General features: G+C 33.9%; 4 protein-coding genes and 1 long non-coding RNA gene across 6 annotated transcripts; 3 read left to right on the top strand and 2 right to left on the bottom strand.

Moving 5' to 3' along the window:
- Window positions 1-155: 155 nt before the first annotated feature.
- LOC101213165 (serine/arginine-rich splicing factor RSZ21) lies at window positions 156-4,471 on the top strand. Its single transcript, XM_011657334.2, has 6 exons — window positions 156-311; window positions 688-800; window positions 1,510-1,598; window positions 2,588-2,843; window positions 2,975-3,100; window positions 3,514-4,471. Exons 2-6 carry the CDS (start codon window positions 712-714, stop codon window positions 3,518-3,520), a joined length of 567 nt encoding a protein of 188 aa, XP_011655636.1. The 5' UTR covers window positions 156-311; window positions 688-711; the 3' UTR covers window positions 3,521-4,471.
- A 1,355-nt stretch (window positions 4,472-5,826) lies between these two features.
- LOC101213410 (spermidine synthase-like) lies at window positions 5,827-8,507 on the bottom strand. Its single transcript, NM_001280782.1, is given in 9 exon segments — window positions 5,827-6,227; window positions 6,337-6,463; window positions 6,626-6,821; window positions 6,908-6,979; window positions 7,073-7,145; window positions 7,263-7,367; window positions 7,849-7,971; window positions 8,076-8,152; window positions 8,313-8,507. Coding segments are annotated over 9 exon segments (954 nt in total). The 5' UTR covers window positions 8,434-8,507; the 3' UTR covers window positions 5,827-6,167.
- Window positions 8,508-12,833: 4,326 nt separating this feature from the next.
- Window positions 12,834-16,289, top strand: LOC101210892 (U4/U6 small nuclear ribonucleoprotein Prp31 homolog). Of its 2 annotated transcripts, none has more exons than XM_011657332.2 (9): window positions 12,834-13,048; window positions 13,157-13,231; window positions 13,454-13,516; window positions 13,631-13,768; window positions 14,147-15,039; window positions 15,147-15,217; window positions 15,579-15,681; window positions 15,820-15,895; window positions 16,036-16,289. In XM_011657332.2, the coding sequence occupies exons 2-9, from the start codon at window positions 13,229-13,231 to the stop codon at window positions 16,141-16,143; spliced, it is 1,455 nt and encodes a 484-aa protein (XP_011655634.2). In that variant the 5' UTR covers window positions 12,834-13,048; window positions 13,157-13,228; the 3' UTR covers window positions 16,144-16,289. The 2 variants fall into 2 exon arrangements, with proteins under 2 accessions (XP_011655634.2, XP_011655635.1); XM_011657333.2 differs by having other exon boundaries at window positions 12,835-13,048; window positions 13,614-13,768.
- A 463-nt stretch (window positions 16,290-16,752) lies between these two features.
- On the bottom strand, window positions 16,753-18,838 carry LOC101213644 (probable xyloglucan endotransglucosylase/hydrolase protein 33). Its single transcript, XM_004135190.3, has 4 exons — window positions 18,386-18,838; window positions 18,200-18,300; window positions 17,912-18,120; window positions 16,753-17,798 (listed from the first exon to the last, which is right to left on the bottom strand). The coding sequence occupies exons 1-4, from the start codon at window positions 18,618-18,620 to the stop codon at window positions 17,411-17,413; spliced, it is 933 nt and encodes a 310-aa protein (XP_004135238.1). The 5' UTR covers window positions 18,621-18,838; the 3' UTR covers window positions 16,753-17,410.
- Window positions 18,759-19,490, top strand: LOC116403744. Its single transcript, XR_004216578.1, has 2 exons — window positions 18,759-18,875; window positions 19,167-19,490. It is a non-coding gene; the product is annotated as an uncharacterized LOC116403744 (long non-coding RNA).
- Window positions 19,491-23,004: the final 3,514 nt, after the last annotated feature.

Here is a 23,004-nt window from a genome sequence, read left to right as displayed (position 1 = left end):
AGGATTAATAAAATTATTAAATGATGTTAATAATATGAAAATTAATATACCTATTTAACCAATTTTAATATTGAATCCGGCCCATTGATCCATGAAGATCTACTGGGCCCAGATTGGTAAGGCAGCTCGGCCCAATTAGGAGTCTTCATCGACAGCAAGAAAACCGAACTCACTCGGCCACTTGACTGTCACCTTCTGCAGACTTCCGAGCATCGGAGCTCTGCGACTACGGACGGACGGCGTTGTTTTCATTCCTTATCACCTGCTAATCTCTTCCTACTCTTTGTCGATTCCGCGAGATCTTTGTCTTGGTGAGCTTCAGCTTCGCGATCAACATGAGCATAACCCTAATTCTTTCTCTCTCTTTCTCTTGTTTTTTTTTTTCAACGATGTATCCTTGAACCAGCCCTTCGATTTTGTTTTTTTCTTCTTCCATTTTTATAATCTCTTGGAAATACTTCGTATGTAGACTTCTTTTTGTGTGTATTTTTACCACGTGTAGACTTATTTGTTGTTGTAGCAGCTTTCGCATCCTGGGGTTGGGTGGGTTGTGTTGTGTTGTGTTGTATTATTCCCATCCCAATTTGTTGTTTAGATTAAACTCTAACTCCTCTTCATCTTCGTTTTTTTCTTGTTTATTTATTGGGATGATTTGTTTTTTTAAACTAGCATCTTATTGTTTTTCAGGCGGTTCTTCGCTCATTTGTTACAATGACTCGAGTTTATATTGGTAATCTGGATCCACGCGTTACGGAGAGGGATCTCGAAGATGAATTTCGAATGTTCGGTGTTCTTAGGAGGTGATTTCTGTTTGAAAAGTTTTGTGTCGAGGCATTCTTTACATGTATTTCTTAAATTAGCATCTTTTAGACGCAAGATATTTGAAAATGTGTAATTTTTAGTTCTTGGATTCTTTCAATCGGCAGTCTGTTGGGAATCCTGGGGTTTATATATTCTGCGTTTGCTTTCTTTTTCGCTAAATATTATCTTCAAGGGTTTTTTCAGTATTAGCCTTGCATTTTTTGCGCCAGTTTACTATCTATTCATGGTGTTTTACCTGGCCAATCCGAGTCATTTCAGCAATCTATAGGGTAATAGAAACAGAGCAGAAATGGCCTTATTTGGTCTCTTTGAATGTCATTACGTCTGTTTTAATACTGAATACCATAAAAAGTCTGGTTAGTTTTTGCCCGTTAGCAATAGGAGCTCACTAATTGGACGCTGGTTTATACATATAAGATCAAAATTTCCCTTATTGTTAGTCATTTGTTTAAGAACTGGGTGCAGACACTCTGAGATATGTGCTCTGAAGTTTGCTGATGGCTATCCTTGCGATCTGTTGTGAAGATTTTGCTGCAAGGATATTTACACCTTACCTTAATTGCATATAAGTTATTTAATCGAAATAGTTTACAACATATATTGCTATAATTTGATATGATATTCCTGTTTCCTCGTTCCTTTGTATCATAGTGCATACTGAAGTATTTGTTTTTGAATAAAACATAGTGTTTGGGTTGCTAGAAGGCCTCCAGGATATGCGTTTATTGAGTTTGATGATCGCAGGGATGCTCTAGATGCAATACAAGCATTAGATGGTCAGTTTTAAATAAGTGATTTTTGTATTATTTTTCTTTTTTCCTTGTAAATATCAAATTGTGCATTTCAATTTTCATTCCTTCTATCAAATGATGTTTTCCTCTGTATATATATGCTGTATGTGCTTGTGCCTGCTTTTCTCGATTACTAGTGAAAATATGATCAAGCAACTATCAGCAGGGGTTTTTCTTTAGCTTTCATTACTGCAGTGAATTAGAAACCTATTAATATTATTGATCTAGTCTAATATCAACTTGTATCCCCAAAACTGGATTACATCACGGAACTTTTGTAGATTCTTTAAATGTTACTTTATCCTTAGAAAGCACCTTATTGGAAAAGAGCGTAATGAATGGGCCTATCTCTCCAATATGCTTCAAAAATGTGATTTTTGGAATTACCATGATTTTAAGATGTAGAAACTCGATGTTATGGAATCCATTATTCAAAATCATATTTTTAATTTCACTTTTGATATTCATTCTTTCTCGAACCAGCACATAAGTTCTTTGGTGTGGAAGATTATAGTGCCTAAGAAGGCTAGTAGTTCAAGTCTTCATATGGACTTTATTCAATAATGGGCAAAATACCTGCAGTAAACTTTGAAAGTGCTCCCTGAATCCTAACCCTAACTCGTGCAAGTTTGATGAAATGAATCAATTTAATCTCTACTTCCATACTTTCAGTTTCATTTTCTCAATTGTCTTTTTTTGTTGGTATGCTGCTCACTGTTTTTGGCATCTCTTCGTGCTTCAACAAGTGTTGCAAGTTGGAAGTCTAGTCTTTCAACTCCTTGGTTGTCAACTTTTCAAAGGTGCTATGGAACAAGTCAGATATTGCCATGTTATGAAGCATACTTTGAAAATGAGAGAAGTCAAATGAGTTATCAAGATGCTTTCTCCTCTACAGTGTGGAAGTCTTGTGCCTGGTTAAACTTTTCTTCTATCTTATCTTGTATTTGTGATTTTTCTTTGGGCTTCTTCTTTAGGAAAAAATGGTTGGCGTGTGGAGCTTTCTCACAACTCTAAAGGTGGTGGAGGAGGTGGTGGTCGTCGTGGCCGTGGTGGTGGTGGTGGTGGTGGTGGTGGTGGTGATGATTTGAAATGTTATGAATGTGGTGAGCCTGGACATTTTGCTCGTGAATGCCGTTCACGTGGGGGCTCACGAGGTGTTGGAGGTGGTCTGCGTCGTAGTCCTTCTCCTCGGCGTCGTCGGAGTCCAAGCTATGAAAGATATGGCCGCAGGTGTGTTAAAGCTGTTTGTGTTTTTTATACACGCCAATTTTGTCTAACTGATGTCAAATCAACAGGTGGTTTAGTCTTGTATATAGTTTAGGTCTTGATGTTCTATCAATTCTTTCCCTTTTCTTGTGTAGGAGTAACAGTCCTCGTGGTAAAAGATCCCCACGACGTCGCAGCATTACACCTCCTAAGCGTGGTCGTAGCTACAGCAGATCTCCTCCATACCGTCATGCTCGTCGTGCTTCACCTTATGCTAATGGGTATGCCTTGCTTCCAAGTCATGAGAATTATTCACAAAAACTGTTTAGTTACTGAGAGGAGAGAGTAATTGGCTTAGATAGGTTGTTTTGTGCACATGGCCACATGGGTGATGGGCCTTGGCTAATCATTGGGAATTAGTGCTGTGGAACGAGGCTACTTGGAAGGCACTGACAATGGTGCTTTTGAAGTTTTCATTTCAGGCCATCACTGATCTCTCCCTTAACTAATAAGGCATTCTTTAGCGTTTTACCCTTCTGGCATGTGTTTTCATTATGAGGCCTATAACATTTCTACAAATTGAGCAGTGAATGATTCTCTACCACAAATGCCTGTCAAAATCATACTTGATTGAGCAATAAATTCCAAACTTCTGTTATTTTATCTGAGAGTTTTATGTTAATCATTATTGCAGAGATTGATGCTGGAATCAAGGCTGGATGCTGTGCTGGTAGAACTTAGATGATGGTGTTTCTGCTATACTGTAGTTCTAATAGGGAATTGTGGAGTGAACCGGAATCATGTAGTTAAGTTCGTCTGACAATTGGTTCTCTTTGAAACCTGGATTTGGATGGGTGTCTACGAAGTGTTTTAAGCCATGAAATGGGGTTCTGTCTGGCACCATTTTGTTGTTGGCTCTCTTCCGCCCCCTCGCTGAAACTCGGAGGTTTCTTTCTTGCTTTCAAAATTATATCTACTACCTAGAGTTCTTATATATAACCTTTCTGTCTATTTATCAATATTTCTTTTTCATTGGACGATCCTAAAGATTTATCTGTTGGCTGTTTTTTTTTTCTTTCATGTTCTTTTGAGGTGTGATTTTCGGCTAATATGGCATCTTAGTGCTTCACTACGGTTCTCAATATCTGCTCTGCTCCTCAATCATCTTCTTGTTTCTACAACTGGTTGCATGCTGTTTGTATTGCACTCTTCTGCAAGAAGGCTGCCTATATTGTTAAATCCTCTTTTTAGGTGGTTGAAGAAGATGAAGCTGTTTTTATGTGATTTTCTGCTCATCATCTTCTCTCTCGCCTATCAACGTTTTACGAGCTCCTTCTATTACATTGCACGAAACTATCGTGAGAGATTCTACTCGTTTTATAGCTTCGGCATCTTGTGAGCTTCACAACTTGTTTATTGCACTCCCCAACTCTTCTGCCCCTGCTCCACCAACCTACCTTTCACTATAGTAATGCTTCCTTCAATCACACTTCTCCTTAGGTTAGACCACCGCCACTGTTGTCTTCTTCTCATTAGTTTGTGGTGGCTGCTTATTTATATATTCTCTGATTGTTTCTTGTTTGTTCTTTGCATAGAGAAATATACATTTGAGACCCCATTTTTAATTAGAGATTCCTCATTATTTGGTTTTATTGTGAGGTTATCTTCTTTAACGCACTATTCTCAAATAATATTGTAAGCTTTTCAGCGTCCGATTTTTTTTTTTTCACCTGGTTTTAAATACTTTGTGTTTTAACCTCATTTTGATAATCTAATCTAATATATATAACATATATATTCAATTTGATGATAATTGGAAGTGTTCCCCATTTATCTCTATCAACAAGAGGTTGATTCACTTAATTCCCTCATCAATAATTTGGGTACTATCTTCTTTTTTCATTCGAAGATAACGATACGATTGATACATATAAAGACCTTTTTCTTTATTCTATGATATTAGGAACAACTTTTTAGGTAAATTGTTCAAAAAATAAAGGATCATGGGTGTTCGAAAAATTATTCAATTCTTGTTAGTTGAAAATGCAGCTGAAAGACTGAGCATTTTAATAAAGTTCTATTGTATATAAAAGTGAGAATACACCAAATTGAAATTTTAAAATACGTTTTCTTTTACTACCATTTGAACATAGTACATATATTTATATTAATTCTACTTAATTTCTTGAAATTATGTATGGTTCAAAATTTAAAGAAGGCCACAAGAGCTGGCGGTGACAAAAGGTGTAAAGTAGAGTAGCACAGTTTCCTAGCTTGTTTGGGTAAGGAATAGATTCAAACACTTGTCAAGCCATTCAACCTAACTTCCTTAGATAGAGTACTAGCTCGCCTAATATAGACTCTAGGTGCATGCAATATTCTACTTCCAAAGAAAAACAAAAGTTTGGTAACTCCCCAAATTGAGATTCTTCTGTTAATTTTAATTTTCTTTCTACTTATCTGTACTTTTTTTAAAAACAAACTTTTGAATAACCAAAATGAGCCTAGTAGCCCTCCTATTATTGAAAAAAAAAAAAATAAATAATAACATGACCCCATTCATTTAACTTCTAATTGAGCTGTGGTTGTCATAGTTGAATAAACGTTAGACACAGATAATTAGTTTCTATACAGATGACCTATTCTCTACTTTCCCAGGTGGTTATCAGTCGCTCTCTCAAGTGTTTTATGATTGATTGAATCTCTTGATTTATAACCTTTTGTTTAAGTGAAATCTAGTTATAAGCTATAAGTAAAGGTTGGGTCAACGGTACAAATATCCCTCATTTTAATGGAACAGATTTATGAACCACACAATTGACCCAACCCAGACAAATAGAGTGTAATTCATTAAAATAAGAGATGTGTTATATATAAAATTGATTAATCCATCAACTTATGGTCATGGATATAGTTTTTAAATTCCCACATCGTGAATATTTATATTAAATGATCCAAAGAACATAATTGAAAGTCTAAACGACCAGAGAAGATAAGAGGAAAAGACGAGAACCCAAACATAGGGGGGCTAAATATGTTAATTTAGCCTATTTATTCAACCTAGAAGAACATCAGAGGTCACATTACAAATTTAAAGAAAAGAAGGAAAAAAAAACAAAAGATGGGGAAAATTGTTGGGGAAAACAAAACCTATTTCTACTAGTAATAAAATTTCAAGAAACTTTATGACCTTGATCACAATAAAAACTGACCATTTTGACTCTAATTCAAGTCTCTGACTTATTACATACATGGTTGAGGATGAAAATAGGATGGTGCTCCAACACAGCAAATTTCTGCTTCTTCATTCTTCGATGCTGTTGTGGTTGTGGGGGAATGCTTTCATGTTCATTTTGAATCAATAATCTTCTTCGCAAAAGATGGCAAACAGAAAGCTGCTGCATGAATCTGAAGATTTTCAACAAAACAACAGCGAAAGAGAGGTTTCAGTTCTAAGCAAATGGAAGTACATTAATGTTATATAAGAAGATTTTGAAGGGTTGACAACAGATCCCACCTCCGAGTTGTAAAACTTGAGCGGACTCTTTGCGGTGTCAATGCCGTTCACCTCGACTGAGTTTACTGGATGCTTGAAATCGACAGTAGGTCCCTCAGTTGAGCAGAGCATAAACCCAATCACTCCGCTGAAACATGGATGAGATTGATGTTTAGAAAAAGTAACATTCAAAAAGAACATCGGCAAAGGAAATCGCAAGAGATCAACGGCATGATAGAAATAAAAACTGATCTTTTAGTATAGGAAACTGCACAACGAATGCCAAATTGTTAGGTGGTCATGTGTGTACCTTGGATATGTGGGAACTGTAGTCCATGCATAGTTGACAGAGCCTTTGAATATCTGGCGGCAGTTTGTTACAATGTCTTCAATGATATGCATGTGAAGCCAGATGCTCTCTGCCTGAGTACACACAACACCTCCTGGTCGAAGAGCTTTGGCAACTGAAGCAAAAAATGGCTTCTCAAAAAGCTCTTGTGCAGGCCCTGTAAGATGATAAAATGATGTTCAATTTCTAAAGAATCCAACATATAGTTACACATTCATCTTGAAAGGAAAGAGATGTAATTACCGATAGGATCAGATGAATCCACTATAATTGCATCATAAGTGCCTTCAGGAACAGCCTTGAGAAATGCAACACCTGCAACACATAGCACGCCGATATACACGTTGAGATATTATATGAAAAGAGAGGGTTGAGGGAGAGTTGATGAGAAGATGATCTATCATATACCATCGCCAACATGAAGAGTGACACGGGGATCCTCGTACCCAATAGCTACACGAGGGAAAAATTCTTTGGAAACCTGCAAAGAAGATGTAGGTAATAGCATTTAAACAAAATTCAGAAGAAAGTATCAATCGTAACAACTTCATATTCGAAAGCGCAAAATAGCTGATAATCCTGGAAAGTTAGTACTTACGTCAACTACCATCTTGTCGATTTCACAGATATCTATCTGCTCAACGGATAAATGACGAGCCACCTCTCGCAACACACCGCCGTCCCCTCCACCAATGACTAGAACCTAAAAGCAGCAATTGAGTAAGAAAACAATGAAACAAAATACGAATAAGCAAAACATCACCAACAAATTTACAGACACTTGTGAAAAAAGGAAACCCTAAGCGCCTGTGAGAGCATTTGAGCAAATTCAAGCAAAAGTTCACTATCTCAGATAGCAATCAATTTCACAAGAAAGGGTGCATAAGCTCGAACAAGAAAAGATGGCAGCAGTGATAACTGACAATCGTAAACTTTATATTAAACAACATTAAAACCCAACAGATTGCAGTTTTGAATCCCCACTCCATCCTCACATAAAACAAACACTAAAACTAATTCAAGATGAAATATCAACAAAAAAAGGTCAATGATATGCCCTGCTTCTCATTTTGTTTCATAAGCACCAAAGGTATCAGACTTAACAACAACCATAGCATGTCAAAACTTATGACTCCATATGCAAGTTCTAAAACGTTTTCAAAACACTACAGTCACAGAAAAACCTTTTTGGGATTTGGAATTGAGCAAAGCGGAAGGTGAGTGATCATCTCTTGATAAGCACATTCATCTCTCTCTGTAAGCTGAATCACCCCATCCAAAACCAGAACTTTCCCATAAGTTGATGACTGCAGGATTCATAAACCACAACTTCAATATATCAGCCAAACAAGGCAAAAAACTCACACTACAAAACAATATATCATAAATTTCAACCTCATAGCATGTATACCTGAAACACCAAAACGTCCTGATAATCAGACTTCCCTTGAAACAAAACCTTCTCCACCTTCAAGGAGTGAGCCTCTCCTGCATGACATTAAATCATTCAACTTTCTCAACAAAAAAGAAAACCCAGCTCCATAAAAGCTCACAGAACAATTATATTGCTCAATCATCTAACAAATCTCAGAGCCAAACAGAAAGAAAAAAAAAATATAAAAATAAGAATAGAGACGAAAAAACCCACCAGGCCACATTGGGCTAATTTCAGAAAACCATCCAGGAATTACAGATGAAATAGAATCAGAAACCCCATTCTCAGTCTGGGGTTTGCTCGCTGCCGAGCCGAGGGAGAGTTCCGCAGCCATAAGAAAATAGAAGAGATTCGCTAAAATCCCTAACCCCAATACAAGGCCTTAGAGGGGAGTGCTTCGGAATGACCCGTTTCGTTTGGATGTAAGCACTGAACAATATTACTCGATTCTTCCTCCATTTATATAATTCCAAAAGTTCCGTGAAAGGCTTCGCCTTGGAAGGGAAATCAAATCTCGATTTTCCCTTTTCTTTTTTCTTTTTCTATTTTTTACTGCCATTGATTTATGTTTTTTCTCTTTTTCTCTTTTTACAATCACGTTCTTCCATGAAAATATGTGTTCGAAATTTTCATAAACTTCCAAAAACTTTAGTGTAAATTTGACTCATCAAAAACTTTAATTTTACTCTTATGATTAAACTATATAAAAATTGTTATGAATAATAAAAAATTAAGACTATCTACAAACATATAATTAAAAAACTAAAAAAAATTCATATTATCATACTATGAAGTTTTGGTAACTTATAAATAGATCCGTTTATTTTACTATATTTGAAAACACAAAAAAGAACTATACATCTAATATGATATTTTTGAAATTAAATAAGTATTTTGATATAGAAAAAATTAACAAAATATTTGGTAATTTGTTTAGAATATTAAAAATCAATGTTTTAATAAAATATATTGATTAAAATCGGTAAAACTAAAAGTATGGTTTTTTTCTTTTACCTTTACCAATCTTTTAGTATATATATGAGTTTTTATTTATTTATTTAAATTAGAAGATTTTGTGTGAATGATTCGAACTTAAGTCTTTTTTCATTAAATTTATTTATGTATTTTTCATATCTAAATCGGATATTTTATTTGGTATATTTGTGAAGGTGTAAAATTCAAAATTTAACAATAAAAGTATTTTTGAAGATCCATTGATACAAAATTTAAAAGTTTATTAGACACCATTTTGAAATTTTGATGATCTATTAAATAAATTTTTTATAAAAACTATTGGACACGTTTGACATGTTATTGACTATTTAAACCCCTTTTGATTTTCAAAGACATCTTTAATAGAAAGCTATAAAAAAGCATCTAATATAAAAATTAACACTTATATATATGCACACACGTTTTCAAATACGATGAAAAAAAATAAAATATTTATAAAATATAACAGTATTTTAGATTATATCAATGATAGACATTCATGTTAGCGAGATTGATAAAAATAACCTATCGATATCATGTAGTATATTTTTATAAATTATCTTATTTACCTTTTTTAAAAAAATTGCATTAGATGACAACAAATTCAGAAAAAACAGCTCATAACACATTTTTTATTATATTATAAAATTGATAAATTTCACGATAATTGGTAATAAGACGGTAATCGATTATTCAAGAATTTATACTTATTTTTGTTGTAATTTGAAAAATAGTCCAAATCAAAATTGCAAACATGGGTTGCTAAAAAAAAGTAAGTAAATAAATAAAACTTGGACATAGAGAAAACTATTGGATATTTATTGGAATTTGAATTTCCTACACACAATGTTAATATTAGAAAAACAAAAAAAGAAAAAAAACAAAACAAAACAACTCTCATCCACACAATTACACGTCAGCCCTTTTAAAAAGAACTCAATGACAATAATAGCCTCTTCGTTTATTTTTTATTATTTTCTTTAAAGAATTGATAAAACAAACAAAAATATAAAATTTTTCACAAATAACAAAACGTTGAAATATACTCAAACAAATTAATCAATAGACTAAAGATTTTTAGATGAATTTGAGTGTATTTTGTAAATAGTTTCACTATTTTTTTTAGTTTTAAAATGTCACAAAATTATGTATATATATATATAGGCTCATTTTTCAACTTTCTAAATCCTCCTAGCACTCAAAACCAATAAAAGAAAACTCTTATATGAAAGAAAATTATTTATATTTTGGTTTATTATAATGTTAGAATTTCTAAAAGCTCGTTAATACTCATGGTCAAACGTTATATCAAAACAAGTGGTGTAAGGGAACATATGTTTGATTTTGAGCCACCATGCAAGTAGTCCTTCTTTTAATAGAAAATATATTAAAATTTGAGAGAAAAACCTGAGGTACTGACAAAAAAACATCATCCTATTTAGGAAAGGTCCAAACCGTACCAAAAAATTTTCTTTGACTTGATGTGAACAAAAAATATCACACGGGAAAGCTAGATCTTGATGCAAGTAGTTAATAAATAATAAAGAATTGATGTTAACATGTTTAATAACTTCTTGAGTCAAACAACGATTCCATCTCGTCAATTCCTCTCCCTATCCTCAAAGTTCGATGACTTATTTTTAATAAAACAAAAGGTATTCTTATTCTTAATAACCCTATTATTCTTTATTCTTATTCTTAAACACAAAAGAAATGGTTTGAATGCTTTAAATCACAACAGCATATACTTTTGTGCTGAAGAAAAGCAAAAGGCATTATGGTTGCAAATATTATGTTCTCCTCAAGTGGCTCTAATACATTTATTGACTATGTGATATCCAACTTTTTCCACTCGTTTATACAAAAGATCAATCATAATGAAAGGTTTTGAATGTATGTCCAAACTAATGATTTGATACTTAAAAAATGAATGTATGTCCAAACTAATGATTTGATACTTAAAAAATAAAATAAACAAATGATTTGATAATCTCATTTCCGTTCCTTGAAGATCCTTACCAATCTTGAGATAATATTTAATCACTTTATTGTTTTGTCTTTGAAACACTTCAATCTAACCATTTTCAATAAAGCGTGCAAAACATACCAAGTTTGACCCTTAATTAAAGCTAAGAATAGTTTTCAACATTTTCTTTTTGTGTTAGCTTCAAGTATTGATCAAGTCGTTTTTGTAACGGTGTAGCGCACCACCTTACTTGGGTTGGTGCAGAGTCGAAGAGATCAGATGTTATAAGTTAGCAGTAGTAGATAATTGTGAGATTTTTTGTTTTTAAGGTGACTGTACCTGATTTTGAAAGAGGGTTCTCCTATTGTCGTTATTGTTTATTCTTATGGTTTCTAAAAATATGTTTAGCAAGTTGATCATTTAACATTTTAACAAAATTTAAAAGATAGTTTAGTAATTAAAAAAAAATCTTTATAGATATGGAACTTTCAAAGAATAAAAATACATATTCACACATCAATAAAAAAGCTATTAAATTACAAAATTTATCGAAAACGATGGTTTTGTCGTGAAGCAGTGTAGTGTAGTCGTATTGTCAATTTTGATAATAATAAAATAAAAAGTTGGAGTTGCAACTTTCTTGATAATTATATATGGAAAAAAGGAAAGTCTGATATTTACATTGAGAAAAAGGAGTCTCCATTATTAGAAAAATGGAGTATTGAAATTGGGAGGTCAGGTGGGGCAGTGGAAAAGCAAGTGTGAAGATTTTTATTTTGGGGACTCCAATTAAGTCCAATATGTTATATATATTGATGAACTCACTTTTTGACCATTTCACTTTGAATTTTTGTGTGTATATAAGCACAATCATAGCTTGCATTTGGAGAACTACAGATCCAAAAAACACACACATTCTTCCAAATATTTGTGCACCATAAACCCCACTTTCATTTTCGTTCCAACTTAGTCAATCTTCTTTCCTGACTCTCTCTCAAGTCTAATGCAAGCACCCCAAACTCAATTTCGTCCCTCTTGCCTTTTCTTCTTTTCTTTTTACTTGCAAACACATGTGTGAAGATATATCTCCGTCCAAAATACGGCTAGCGTTTTACTTTAGTCTTAGTCGAGGTCGACTCTAGTAAATACCAAACATGATATCGCTCGCACGCTCTATCTCGATGAGTTAAAATATAACCCCATTGTATCTATGTCAATTACAATTACACTTACACTCTTATCTATGGAAAAACTATGTTCATTCTAACATAACATACCGATGAGTATATATTTCTCTAAGTTATAAATTTAGCATTATTGTCTTGACGTCGGGTTTAGTATCCTTTGTCCGAATTTTGATGTCGACAATACATAAACGTTACGATATATGGAAGTTACTTAGTATACAATAATTTTAGTTATACAAGTCTTGATAACTTGATCATTCTTAAACTTATATATCGTTGATCAAAAAGTCAAAAGTTCAAATCTTTTTATTCTAATATAATTATGTTCAGAACTAACAATGAACACGAAAATTGGGTATGACAATGCATTTGTATTTATACCATCAACTAAATAATTGGAGGTTTGTTTCATTTTACACAAGGAAAAAATAAAGAAAATTATTTAATAGTAAAATTAAAATGCCTCAAAAATCAAGATCGAACAAAATGAATCGACGGGCCGAGGAGCGTAGGGTTAGGTTGGGCCTCATAGGCCCTTACTCACCAGTGAGTTGGGCTGGGCCTTGGAGGCTCAACATCTCAACTCTCCAATCTATCGGCTATCTTGCCTCGATCGGTGACTCGATCGGCGGAGAAAGACGGGCGTCCATTTCAATTTTTATCTCCTCTGTTCTTTACAATTTCCGTCGACCACGAGCCGCTAAACAGCTTTTCCCGCTCTTTCGTGACTTCATTGGCGTTCTTTATTATCGTTCTTGCTGTGAAATATCATCTCGAAATTGGAGAACATAGTTTCATCCGAGGTTAGGGATTTCATTTTGTGTGAAAGCATTTGAGTATGATTTTATCCTTTTAGGTTTAATATATACATATGTTCCCTTAACTCTGGAAATTGAAATTTTGATATTCAGCTGTTCTTCAACTTGGCGTCGAATTGTTTACGATCTGGGAGGCTTTATAAATCTTCTAGCGAAGCTTAGAAAATGGTTAGTAACTTTCTTACGTTTAGATTTCGGCACTTTTCTTTTGTATGCTGGTTTAGTTTAGTTGCTACGTTCGTGCATGTAAACTCTAAGTGACTTATTTGTTTTTGTACTTTCATTAGGCTTGTCGACTTGGTATGGTGTGATTCGAATGCTTGTTAGATATTTTGGAATTGTCATTTATCTTGTTTGTTAATTTTGAGTTTCTTTTCTTGGGGTTTGTAGGCTACTTTGGCTGATTCCTTTCTAGCAGATCTTGATGAACTCTCTGATGAAGACAAGTTTCAGGTTTGTAAAGGCTTTTTACTTCTCTGTGTAAATGAAGTAACAATTATGTTGATTGGCTGTAGTGTGAATCCATCTACCTTATATTTTGAGGCAATAGTTATTGGATGTTTGCAGGGTGAAGCAGGTGCCGATGCCGAAAATATGGAAGAGGATATTGATGGGGACCTTGCCGACCTAGAAAGCCTTAATTATGAGGATCTGGATAGTGTATCAAAACTGCAGAAAACACAAAGATACAATGATATTATGCAGGTTAGTTCACATGAAAGTTTCCTTATTGACCTTGGTGCGGCTTGAACAGAAAGGGGTTAGCCAATGAATACATTTGTTTCCTGCTGTCGCGTCTAGAATTTTAACCGTCGGTGAATGATAAGTTTTGGGTTATTGTATAATTATTTGATTTTTTTTTTGCAATTCATCTCCACTGAATTAATTTAGACTTGCAGATTTTGAAAATATATGGACGTTATGATGCATTTTCTATTCTACTATTGAAAACCATGATGTTCCTAAAAGCACAACTTCTCTCATCTAAATGTTTAGTGTTAAAAAATGACACTCACTATACTTCTCCCTTTCCCATCTGTGCGGAAGTGATTTTGATTGGATTTGTTGGGATTTGAACTACAGAAAGTTGAAGATGCATTGCAGACGGATTCTAATATCTCAAATCAGGGATTTGTATTGGAAGATGATCCTGAGTACCAATTGATTGTAGAGTGTAATGCCTTGTCAGTGGATATTGAGAATGAAATTATTATTATTCACAACTTTATACGAGATAAATATCGACTGAAATTTCCAGAGCTTGAATCACTTGTGCACCATCCAATCGATTATGCTCGAGTTGTTAAGAAGATTGGAAATGAAGTGGATTTGACTCTTGTAGATTTAGAAGGACTTTTACCTTCTGCTGTTATTATGGTTGTTTCTGTCACAGCATCTACAACAAGTGGAAAGCCACTTCCAGAGGAAATTCTCCAGAAAACAATTGATGCATGTGATCGAGCTCTTGCCTTAGATTCAGCAAAGAAAATGGTCCTTACTTTTGTTGAAAGTAGAATGGGGCATATTGCACCAAATCTTTCAGCCATAGTTGGAAGTGCTGTTGCAGCAAAACTAATGGGAACTGCTGGTGGTCTTGCTGCTTTAGCTAAGATGCCTGCTTGCAATGTTCAGCTTCTTGGTGCAAAGAGAAAAAATCTTGCTGGGTTTTCCACAGCTACCTCACAATTTCGAGTAGGTTATATTGAGCAAACAGAGATATTCCAATCAACACCTCCACCTTTGAAGATGCGTGCTTGTCGGCTCATATCTGCAAAGTCAACACTTGCAGCACGAGTTGACTCCACCATGGGAGATCCTACTGGGAAGACTGGCAGAGTCTTCAAAGATGAGATTCTTAAAAAAATTGAAAAATGGCAAGAACCTCCGCCTGCAAAACAACCAAAACCTCTTCCGGTCCCTGATTCCGAGCCTAAAAAGAAGAGAGGTGGCCGTCGATTAAGAAAGATGAAGGAAAGGTACTGTTATGTTACTTTTTTCTTTCATCTTCCTAACAATAGAAGCTCTGATCTGTTGCACCTTTTGTTCATTCATAGATTCAGATTGATATGGTTTTCCTTGTCAGATATGCAACAACGGAGATGAGGAAGCTAGCTAACAGGATGCAGTTTGGGGTGCCTGAAGAGAGTTCGTTAGGTAAAGCATTATTTCATTTCTGAATAGTCAATCCAGATTGTTCGGAATCTTTGGATTGTAGTCTTGCTTGTGCTATGTTTCACGTTACACATTGGAATGAGATGCAATGTTTTGTTGTTCAACTAGCTTGAGTTGTCACGTTGCCAGTCTTGTGTCTGTCCTCTTTCAGGAATGTTTCATATATAAAGTAGTTGCATTTTCTTCCAAATATCAGCTATGTTTTGGTAACTGTTCTGAATGGGGGGAAAAGTTGTTTGAAGCATTCTAAATAAAAACTTCTTTTCTTTTTTATTTTTTCTGTAGAAGATTCTGAATAAGAATACTCTTAATAAATATTTAACATTTTCCCTCTATACAACAGGAGATGGATTGGGGGAAGGATATGGAATGCTTGGTCAGGCTGGGAGTGGGAAGTTACGTGTATCGGCTGCTCAGAGCAAGCTTGCTGCAAAGGTTGTTAAGAAGTAAGTCAAGTCAAGTCATTGAGCTGAGCTGATCCTAATAATAGTAATTTCTACAAAGAAGGGGAAAAGGATAGTTGTAGCCTACCATTTCGCTTCTTTGTCTGTTTTCTTTTACTTATCTTTTTGAGTTATGTTTAGGTTCAAGGAAAAACGCTATGGAAGCAGTGGTGCTACGTCTGGGCTGACCTCAAGTTTGGCATTTACTCCTGTACAAGTGAGTATTCTTTTTTTCCTCCTGTTCTCCTCCTAATCTCCTCCTATGTTTTCTAACTTTACCTCGGAAGTATTTTTTTTTTATGACACTGCATGGGTGCTTAATGTCAAGGTTACGAGAATTTCTTGTTTTCCTTGCAGGGAATCGAGCTGTCAAATCCTCAGGCCCATTTGAACCAGCTAGGGAGCGGCACTCAAAGCACCTACTTTTCTGAAACAGGAACATTTTCAAAAATTAGGAAAAACTGAGTCATGTTCATCAAGCTTTTTATGTTTCGTGTTCATGCTGTAAGCATACATGAATATGGCTACATTTATGCTGTGTAATTCAGTACTAAGAGAGCAACAGTAATTTATTTTTCTATAATGCAAAGGTTTTCCTTTTCTGCTCCTAAGTTTTGGTTGATTATGCCTTATCATTTTTTGGCTTTAGTCGACTGATTAGTGATTAGCCTTTTGGCAGGCCTTTACCTTATACTTGGCCGCCGTACACTTTACCTGGTGGTTTTGTATTTGTTTAGGACTAGAAGTCCATCTCTTGGTTAGCGCCATTAAATAATCGTTACTACTTGAGTAAAATCATCCAAACTTCTAACCCTTTTCATATTCCCGTGGTGAAGTTTTTGTTTAGAACATTAATTTTGGGCAAAGCTAAAGTAACGAGATTACTACACGTACATCAAGTATCCATGATATGTGACCATGCACGTCTCTTAATGTATTTCTCCGCAGCTGTTAGATCACATTGATTTGAGTGGTTTAAAAAGGAGGTGTGTTCTGTTGCGTCCATGGAAGATACTTCTGGCTTTATGTAATTTAATATCATTTAATTTTCTTTCACCGGGCCACTCTGGGTAGTTCCAGATTAATTCGACATCTTTATAATTCATATAGTGTTGCAACTTACAAAATACTCAATCTTGCTGTATTATAAAAACTGATCTTCCATCACCATGCAGTTTGTGAGTAGCTCTAGGGAGCTTGGCAGGTTGTCATGCCCGGAAAATTCTTCCTTTTTGACGGCCCCAATGAAACTCGTCTGTGGAGGTTTGCTTCTCCCTTCAGTCATTGATCAGCATCTTTGTCTTTGAAGTCCAAAACACTGAAACAAAATGGCGTTGCCATCCCCACGTGAGATGTCTCGCATTGTCTTTGGCACATCTTTCTAGATAAAGTTAATTTGCCTTTTCTTAGATCTGTCTAGTGGGATCCAGTTCGTGCATCTCTGACAGTGATTTTTTTTCTTGCCTCATGGACCAAATAAGCCAGAGCCTTTATTTCCCCATATACGGAAAGGGAAACGGAAAGGGAAAAGGCTTTCTTTTTTCAAATAAAAAGAAAATTGCAAAAAACAAAAGAGAGGCACAAAGACAAACATCTTCCTTCGCTTTTCATCCATGTCTTACTTTGGAGGTCCGCTAATGATTCTTCTATACCAGATTACAATACCTGTTTTCTTCCTAACTTAGAATTTATGATGAAAGAATCTTAACAAGTACAAATACGAAAAATACATCTATTTGCACTCAGGTGGTAGAACTTTGTATCGAGATGTATCTTTACAGTAGGAGTAGAACATGAGCTTCCTCCTTGCCCAATCCATTGCATCTACTTGCTGCTGTGATAGCTTGATAAATTCTGGACCCTCCGCGGTATCTGGGCCCGATACATTGGCTTTGGAACTTGAAGGAACAGTTGCCTTTGGTGTTAATATACCTCCATTGATTTCCATTTCTTCAAAAGAAGCTGTATATGGTGCATGCTTGTAGTCAACTGGGTATTTTCCTCCATGAGTTGCCCATTCTGAACCATCCCATATTGTGACGAAAACTGACATAGGCTTTGATGGATAAAACACTTCAGAATTTCGCAGCTCCCTTACTGGAACGTTATCCACCAGAAACCTGCTTGCATTTTGAGACACTTCTTAGAAAATTAAGGAAACCCGAAGACCATGTTTTAAAATAATGATTCTGCACTTTGGGCTGATTTTAGTGATGGAATTTAATGCACTTACACTGTATGATAGTTGTTCCAAATGATGGTGTAATCATGGTACTTCAAGCTGGGATCAAACCAAAGGTAGAATTTCTCTTCTCTTCCAGTCTTAACGCTTCCATTGGCATAAATATTTGTTTGAATTACCCAATCTTTTCTCTTGTCATGCCCCAACAGCTCTATGTCGATCTCATCATGAGAATGGGGATAAACATCTGCATTCGACAACTGAACACATCCTTTGTCTCGTTAGTCATTCACCAAACTGGTAAAGCCAAACAGAAAATTGCAAGGGAAAACAACTTACATAAAAAGCCACTACAACCCCTGAAGTGAGACCTGATGGAAGCTTGATTGAAGCACTGAAGAATCCATAATGATATTTGTTTCTTGAGACCAAACCAGCACCTCCAAAAATGAACAGAGAAAATTATGAATGAAACTAAACAGAGTTGGACCAAAAGAAATGCCAAGATCCAAATTTGAAATTTACCAGAAACTTTGTCGAGAGTGAGATCGACAGAGGACCCATTATTCCTCAGCTGGATATTCGAGGCCCCAAAAATCTTAGCAAAGCATTGATCCGTTGAGACACGAGGAACGAGATCCGTCAAACGTGGGACGCTCGGAGGCGTGTAATATCTACTACAAGAAGGAGCAACAAATAACATGCACAAAAAGATGAAGCTCAAAAGTGGCAATTCCATTATTCCTCTCGAAAATCCCATATCCTTATCACAGAGATTGGTGAACAAAGGTATGTAAACAATTCAACATTATATATTAGTAATTTTCAAGAGAAAAAAAGGTAGCATAAGAATCTTTCTTAGTTGTTCAATAGCTGGCTGATGGCTCCTCTCTTCCTTCCTAGTATCTCTTTTTGGATATAAAAGTTTAGGTTGTATTGTATGAAACAAGGATTGGAAGTGTCACGTTCAGCTCATTTTCACAAATTTGGCACTGCTAGTGGGGCTGTCTGCAAGGTGAGGGCATTTACTAAACTACTTTCATTTGCTTTCTTTCTAAGAACAGTGCATGAACCACTGGTTCACTATTGGTTTTAGTTGTGGATTTTCTGTGATGGGTCACAATTAAGAGAACCGACCATTTTCTTCAAATAATAAAGAAACGTTTTGGAATCTCTCTTACAAAAGCCATTATGAAAAATCCACTAATTCTTTATCTTATTATTGTCAAATTGGAGGTGATTAGTAGGAAGGAAGTGATTAGACTTTTTGTAGACATAATAACGTGCTTTGCCTTTGATCCTATAGCTGGGAAGCATCGTGAGTTGTGGGATTTGGAGGTTGAAAGGAACTGCGATCGACCCATCATTTTATTAATCAAATACAAATGTATTAGTTAATTCGACTTCATTAAAGACGAGATTCTTTCGGGGTGCTTGGCCCACTAACTTTATTAGCTAGGTTAAATAATTCAATTTTAATAGAGCATGTTTGTGAGGATGAAATGGAATGAGTTTGTAATTCGTTCTACTTTCAAACCTTTGTTTGCATTAATGAACGTTTTAGGTCCGGTTTGTAATATCAAACACATTCCATTTTTCACAGTTAACCCAATATTCTCTTTTATTTTGATGCTTCACGATCTCATTTTTATTTATTCCAACGTTCCTTAGATTTTTTGTAATCTTTATCACATTCTACTCTCTAAATAGTCTAATAGTGTTTATTATTGAAGTTTACATGTTTATCAAGAAATTCCAACGTACAATTCTACACTCTTAACATAGATATTGTAACTCCAAACATTGTAACTCGATTTAGCATTAACCTAGTGCGATAAACTCCGTGATTGATTGATATGGCTGAATTGGCTTCTTTTGCTCTCTTTCTGGGTTGAGACAAAAGCACCTGAGATCTCTAGTTGCTGTGCTAGAGATTTTGTTGAGAAAATTAAAGGAAAGACATGATTTGGGGAGAAAACTTGTGTTTGGTAGCATTCACTGTCTCTTCATTCGCCAGAAGAATCATAGCTGTATTTGAGAGAGATAGAGAAAGAGATTGATGTGATTTGAGTACGAAATTGACATCTAATTTTGTAGGGCTTTGCAAATTGCAACTATACATCAAACTCTCATCTTTCCATGTATGTTATTGTTGTTTAAATGTTGTTCTCATATTATGTGTAAGGGGCCGACATGATCAAATTTATAAAGCACACAGACCAAAGTAATATTTGAACTACTCTTAGTGTATAGGACAACGAAGTCTATGTATATAATGACCAAAAAATTATTCTTTCAGATGATATGTGAGTTTGGTAGTGTAATAAGAGTCTAACTTATTATAAATTTGAATTAAATGTTTATCAAGCATTTTTAGGTAATTTGGGCTCCTTTTAGTTTAAATTACATAAATGTATGAACCAAACTTTCCTTGAAATTTGCACAAAGAGCATAAAGTCCATATTGATAGTATAATTTTATCACTTTTCTTTTGAAAAGTTACAAAATGTATGACGTCGATAAAAACAATTGTTTAGATACAATTTGATTTGAGTCAGGAAGTGTTTATAACAAAAAAGAAAATGTATTCATAAATGCTAAAAAAACAATCAAATAGTTAACAATTTCTGCCCAATAGAAACCTAAAGTGATAAGTAGGGTGGAAGTCAATGTTATTAATAACCCACTTGATCAACCTTTTGTGAAGTTTGGAAGCACTTTTTTGGACTGCTGCACTTCAATTTTCCAGCTGTTTATTTCAGTCTATATGCAGCATTGTCACATAGACTTCCCTTTTCTATTTGTAGATTTTTATAAATTTTCAAAACTATTTTCTTATAAAAGTACAATGGTAGATAAGTACCTCATTTTAAAATTAAGTTATACTTTCGAATGTCTTATTATTGGCCTAAACCGCTTTCTTAAAGAAGTAAAAAAATCCTCTTGCCATTAGTAATGTGCGAAGATGAGTTTATTCACGTAACATTGCCTCCTTCATTCATTTATCTCTTTCATACTTTAATAGTGATTCAATACTTTTCTATCTTCCATCTCTTTCTCAACACTCTTATTTCTCTTCATTTATTCTTTGATTTCTAAAATTATTCTTTCCAATAAAAGTAACGTAGTTATAGCCGGTAGAAGGAGAAGTAAGAGAATCACTAGAAGGTTTAATTAGGACTTGTAATGTTTTAACAAAATTATATGTTAGTAGTTGAGTGTGATTGATATCGTTTGCGTTTAATACACAAACTTGTAGGACATGTCAACTATTTGAGTGACGGAAGAAAGAAAACATGTGAATTACCAAATTTATAGCAATAAAGTCCGCCCCAAAGTATTTGTCTATCAATCCTCAACTTCACATTAATATATTTGTAGTGCTTAGTTTAGAGTATTCCAAATATCAAAGATATTATTCCTCTTCTTTAGTTGTTTTTTATTTGGCAATTCAAACCTTTTACTAAGTTTTGAGGGAAGGCCTTTATTTTTGGACTTTGTGGTATTGATATCTAACTTAAGATTTTAAATATTGATAAGAAAATTAATGTAAGATTTGGGAAGGGAAAAAAGTGAGTATGTGTGATATTTTAAAATTTTGTTTTTTTTGATGACTCAAGATAACTTTAAAGAAATTGACTATTTGATTGTTGACATTTCTTATATATTATATTTTTGTATGCTCAAAAAGTGAGACGACTAGGAGTATTTATGCACCATTTAGAAATATTATTTTTTAAATGTAGTATCAAATGCTTCAATTTATATACTAACAATGTTGATATTTGTATCTTCATTTTTAGGTATATAAAATGCTTTGAGGTATAAATTAAAATTTTAAAAGTTTAATAAACTTTTATATATTCTAGAAAGACTAAAGATAATTATAAACTTTTTGGAATAGTTACAAATAGTGAGGAGGTATGTAGTAACATTTTATAAAATTATAAAAGTTTGTGACAAATATTAGTGATTCGAGGACGTTATTATATTTGCAATTTATCTTGAATGCTCTTATATTTTCATAATTATTATTGTTAGGATTTCTACTCATTATGATCTATACATATTCGTTATTAAAAAAACACATATCAAAATATGAAAGGAAAGTGCTAAGCTCAACATTCAACTGAATGGGCTAAGCCCAATAAGAAATTCATAAAAATTTCTCAAATTTAAATGTCATTTAATACATAGACAATTAGATAAATAGAAAAAAAAAACTGAAATTTAAAGATTAGCAAAATTTTATTTTAATTATTAATGAATTATTGAAATATTTCTGAAAAGAAATTAAATAAAAATTTATTACACATAGATATAATTAGTTTAATACAAGATTAAAATAATAAAAATGAATAAGATATTTTGAAAACTTTATTAAACCAATATTTTTTTTTAAAATTAAAAAAAAAAAGACATTATGGATTAGTTAAGTATATAAAATAAAAAGTTCAAATTTTATTAAATAAATATATATATATATAAAGGTTCAATTTAGTTAAATAAATTTATAAACATTTATTAGATATAAAAACTGTATTACGAAATTGGAGATATTATGGATAAACATATAAGAAATATTAGGTTCAAATAATTAGAAAAGAAAAAAACAAATTTATTGACTAAAATAAATGCTTATAATCGAGACCTAATATGTTTGATAAAAGTTTGAGACGGAAGAAATTTTTTTAAATTAATATCTAAATATTTTTAATGTATTCGACATTTTTAATAACATGTGTGACTACACTCGACTTAAGCGTCTAAGTGTAAGGCTATTACTTTTTCTTCTTCTCCAAACCGTTCTAGTGTACTTCATTCTTTTGCATCGAACCCCGTCAATTCCAAATACAATTCTTTATTTTCTTTTTAGTTAAACGAGAAGCTCAAATCCAAAAATTTGTAATTGGATAATTGCTTCATTTCTTGTTTTATTAAAACATTAATGAACAAATGCAATTAGACAATACATGGAAATTTCACAAAACTCAATTATGTAAAAATAATTTTGGTCAATTGGAAGCAATTATTGTTTCAATAATTTCATTTCCACCTTCCCAAAAATATTTATTCATTTATATGAAAAGTCGGCCTCAGGGTCCCTCGAATCCAAAGCCAATTATCTGGGGGTACGTGTCAGC

Source organism: Cucumis sativus, chromosome 5 (genome assembly GCF_000004075.3).
Source record: "Cucumis sativus cultivar 9930 chromosome 5, Cucumber_9930_V3, whole genome shotgun sequence".
NCBI classification, from domain to species: Eukaryota; Viridiplantae; Streptophyta; class Magnoliopsida; order Cucurbitales; family Cucurbitaceae; genus Cucumis; species Cucumis sativus.
This window is presented reverse-complemented; position numbering and strand designations above follow the sequence as displayed.

What these genes read in the sequence shown, in the direction of transcription:
- LOC101213165 (XM_011657334.2), top strand. Translation starts at nt 712, where the DNA reads ATGACTCGAGTTTATATTGGTAATCTGGATCCACGCGTTACGGAGAGG. An exon ending in TGCAATACAAGCATTAGATG is followed by an intron (nt 1,599 to 2,587) that starts GTCAGTTTTAAA and finishes CTTCTTCTTTAG; the next exon opens with GAAAAAATGGTTGGCGTGTG. An exon ending in TATGAAAGATATGGCCGCAG is followed by an intron (nt 2,844 to 2,974) that starts GTGTGTTAAAGC and finishes TTTCTTGTGTAG; the next exon opens with GAGTAACAGTCCTCGTGGTA.
- LOC101213644 (XM_004135190.3), bottom strand. Translation starts at nt 18,620, where the DNA reads ATGGGATTTTCGAGAGGAATAATGGAATTGCCACTTTTGAGCTTCATC. An exon ending in CACTCTCGACAAAGTTTCTG is followed by an intron (nt 18,301 to 18,385) that starts GTAAATTTCAAA and finishes TCATTTTTGGAG; the next exon opens with GTGCTGGTTTGGTCTCAAGA. An exon ending in TGGAACAACTATCATACAGT is followed by an intron (nt 17,799 to 17,911) that starts GTAAGTGCATTA and finishes AAATGCAAGCAG; the next exon opens with GTTTCTGGTGGATAACGTTC.
- LOC101210892 (XM_011657332.2), top strand. An exon ending in TTAAGAAAGATGAAGGAAAG is followed by an intron (nt 15,040 to 15,146) that starts GTACTGTTATGT and finishes TTTCCTTGTCAG; the next exon opens with ATATGCAACAACGGAGATGA. An exon ending in TGGCATTTACTCCTGTACAA is followed by an intron (nt 15,896 to 16,035) that starts GTGAGTATTCTT and finishes TTTTCCTTGCAG; the next exon opens with GGAATCGAGCTGTCAAATCC.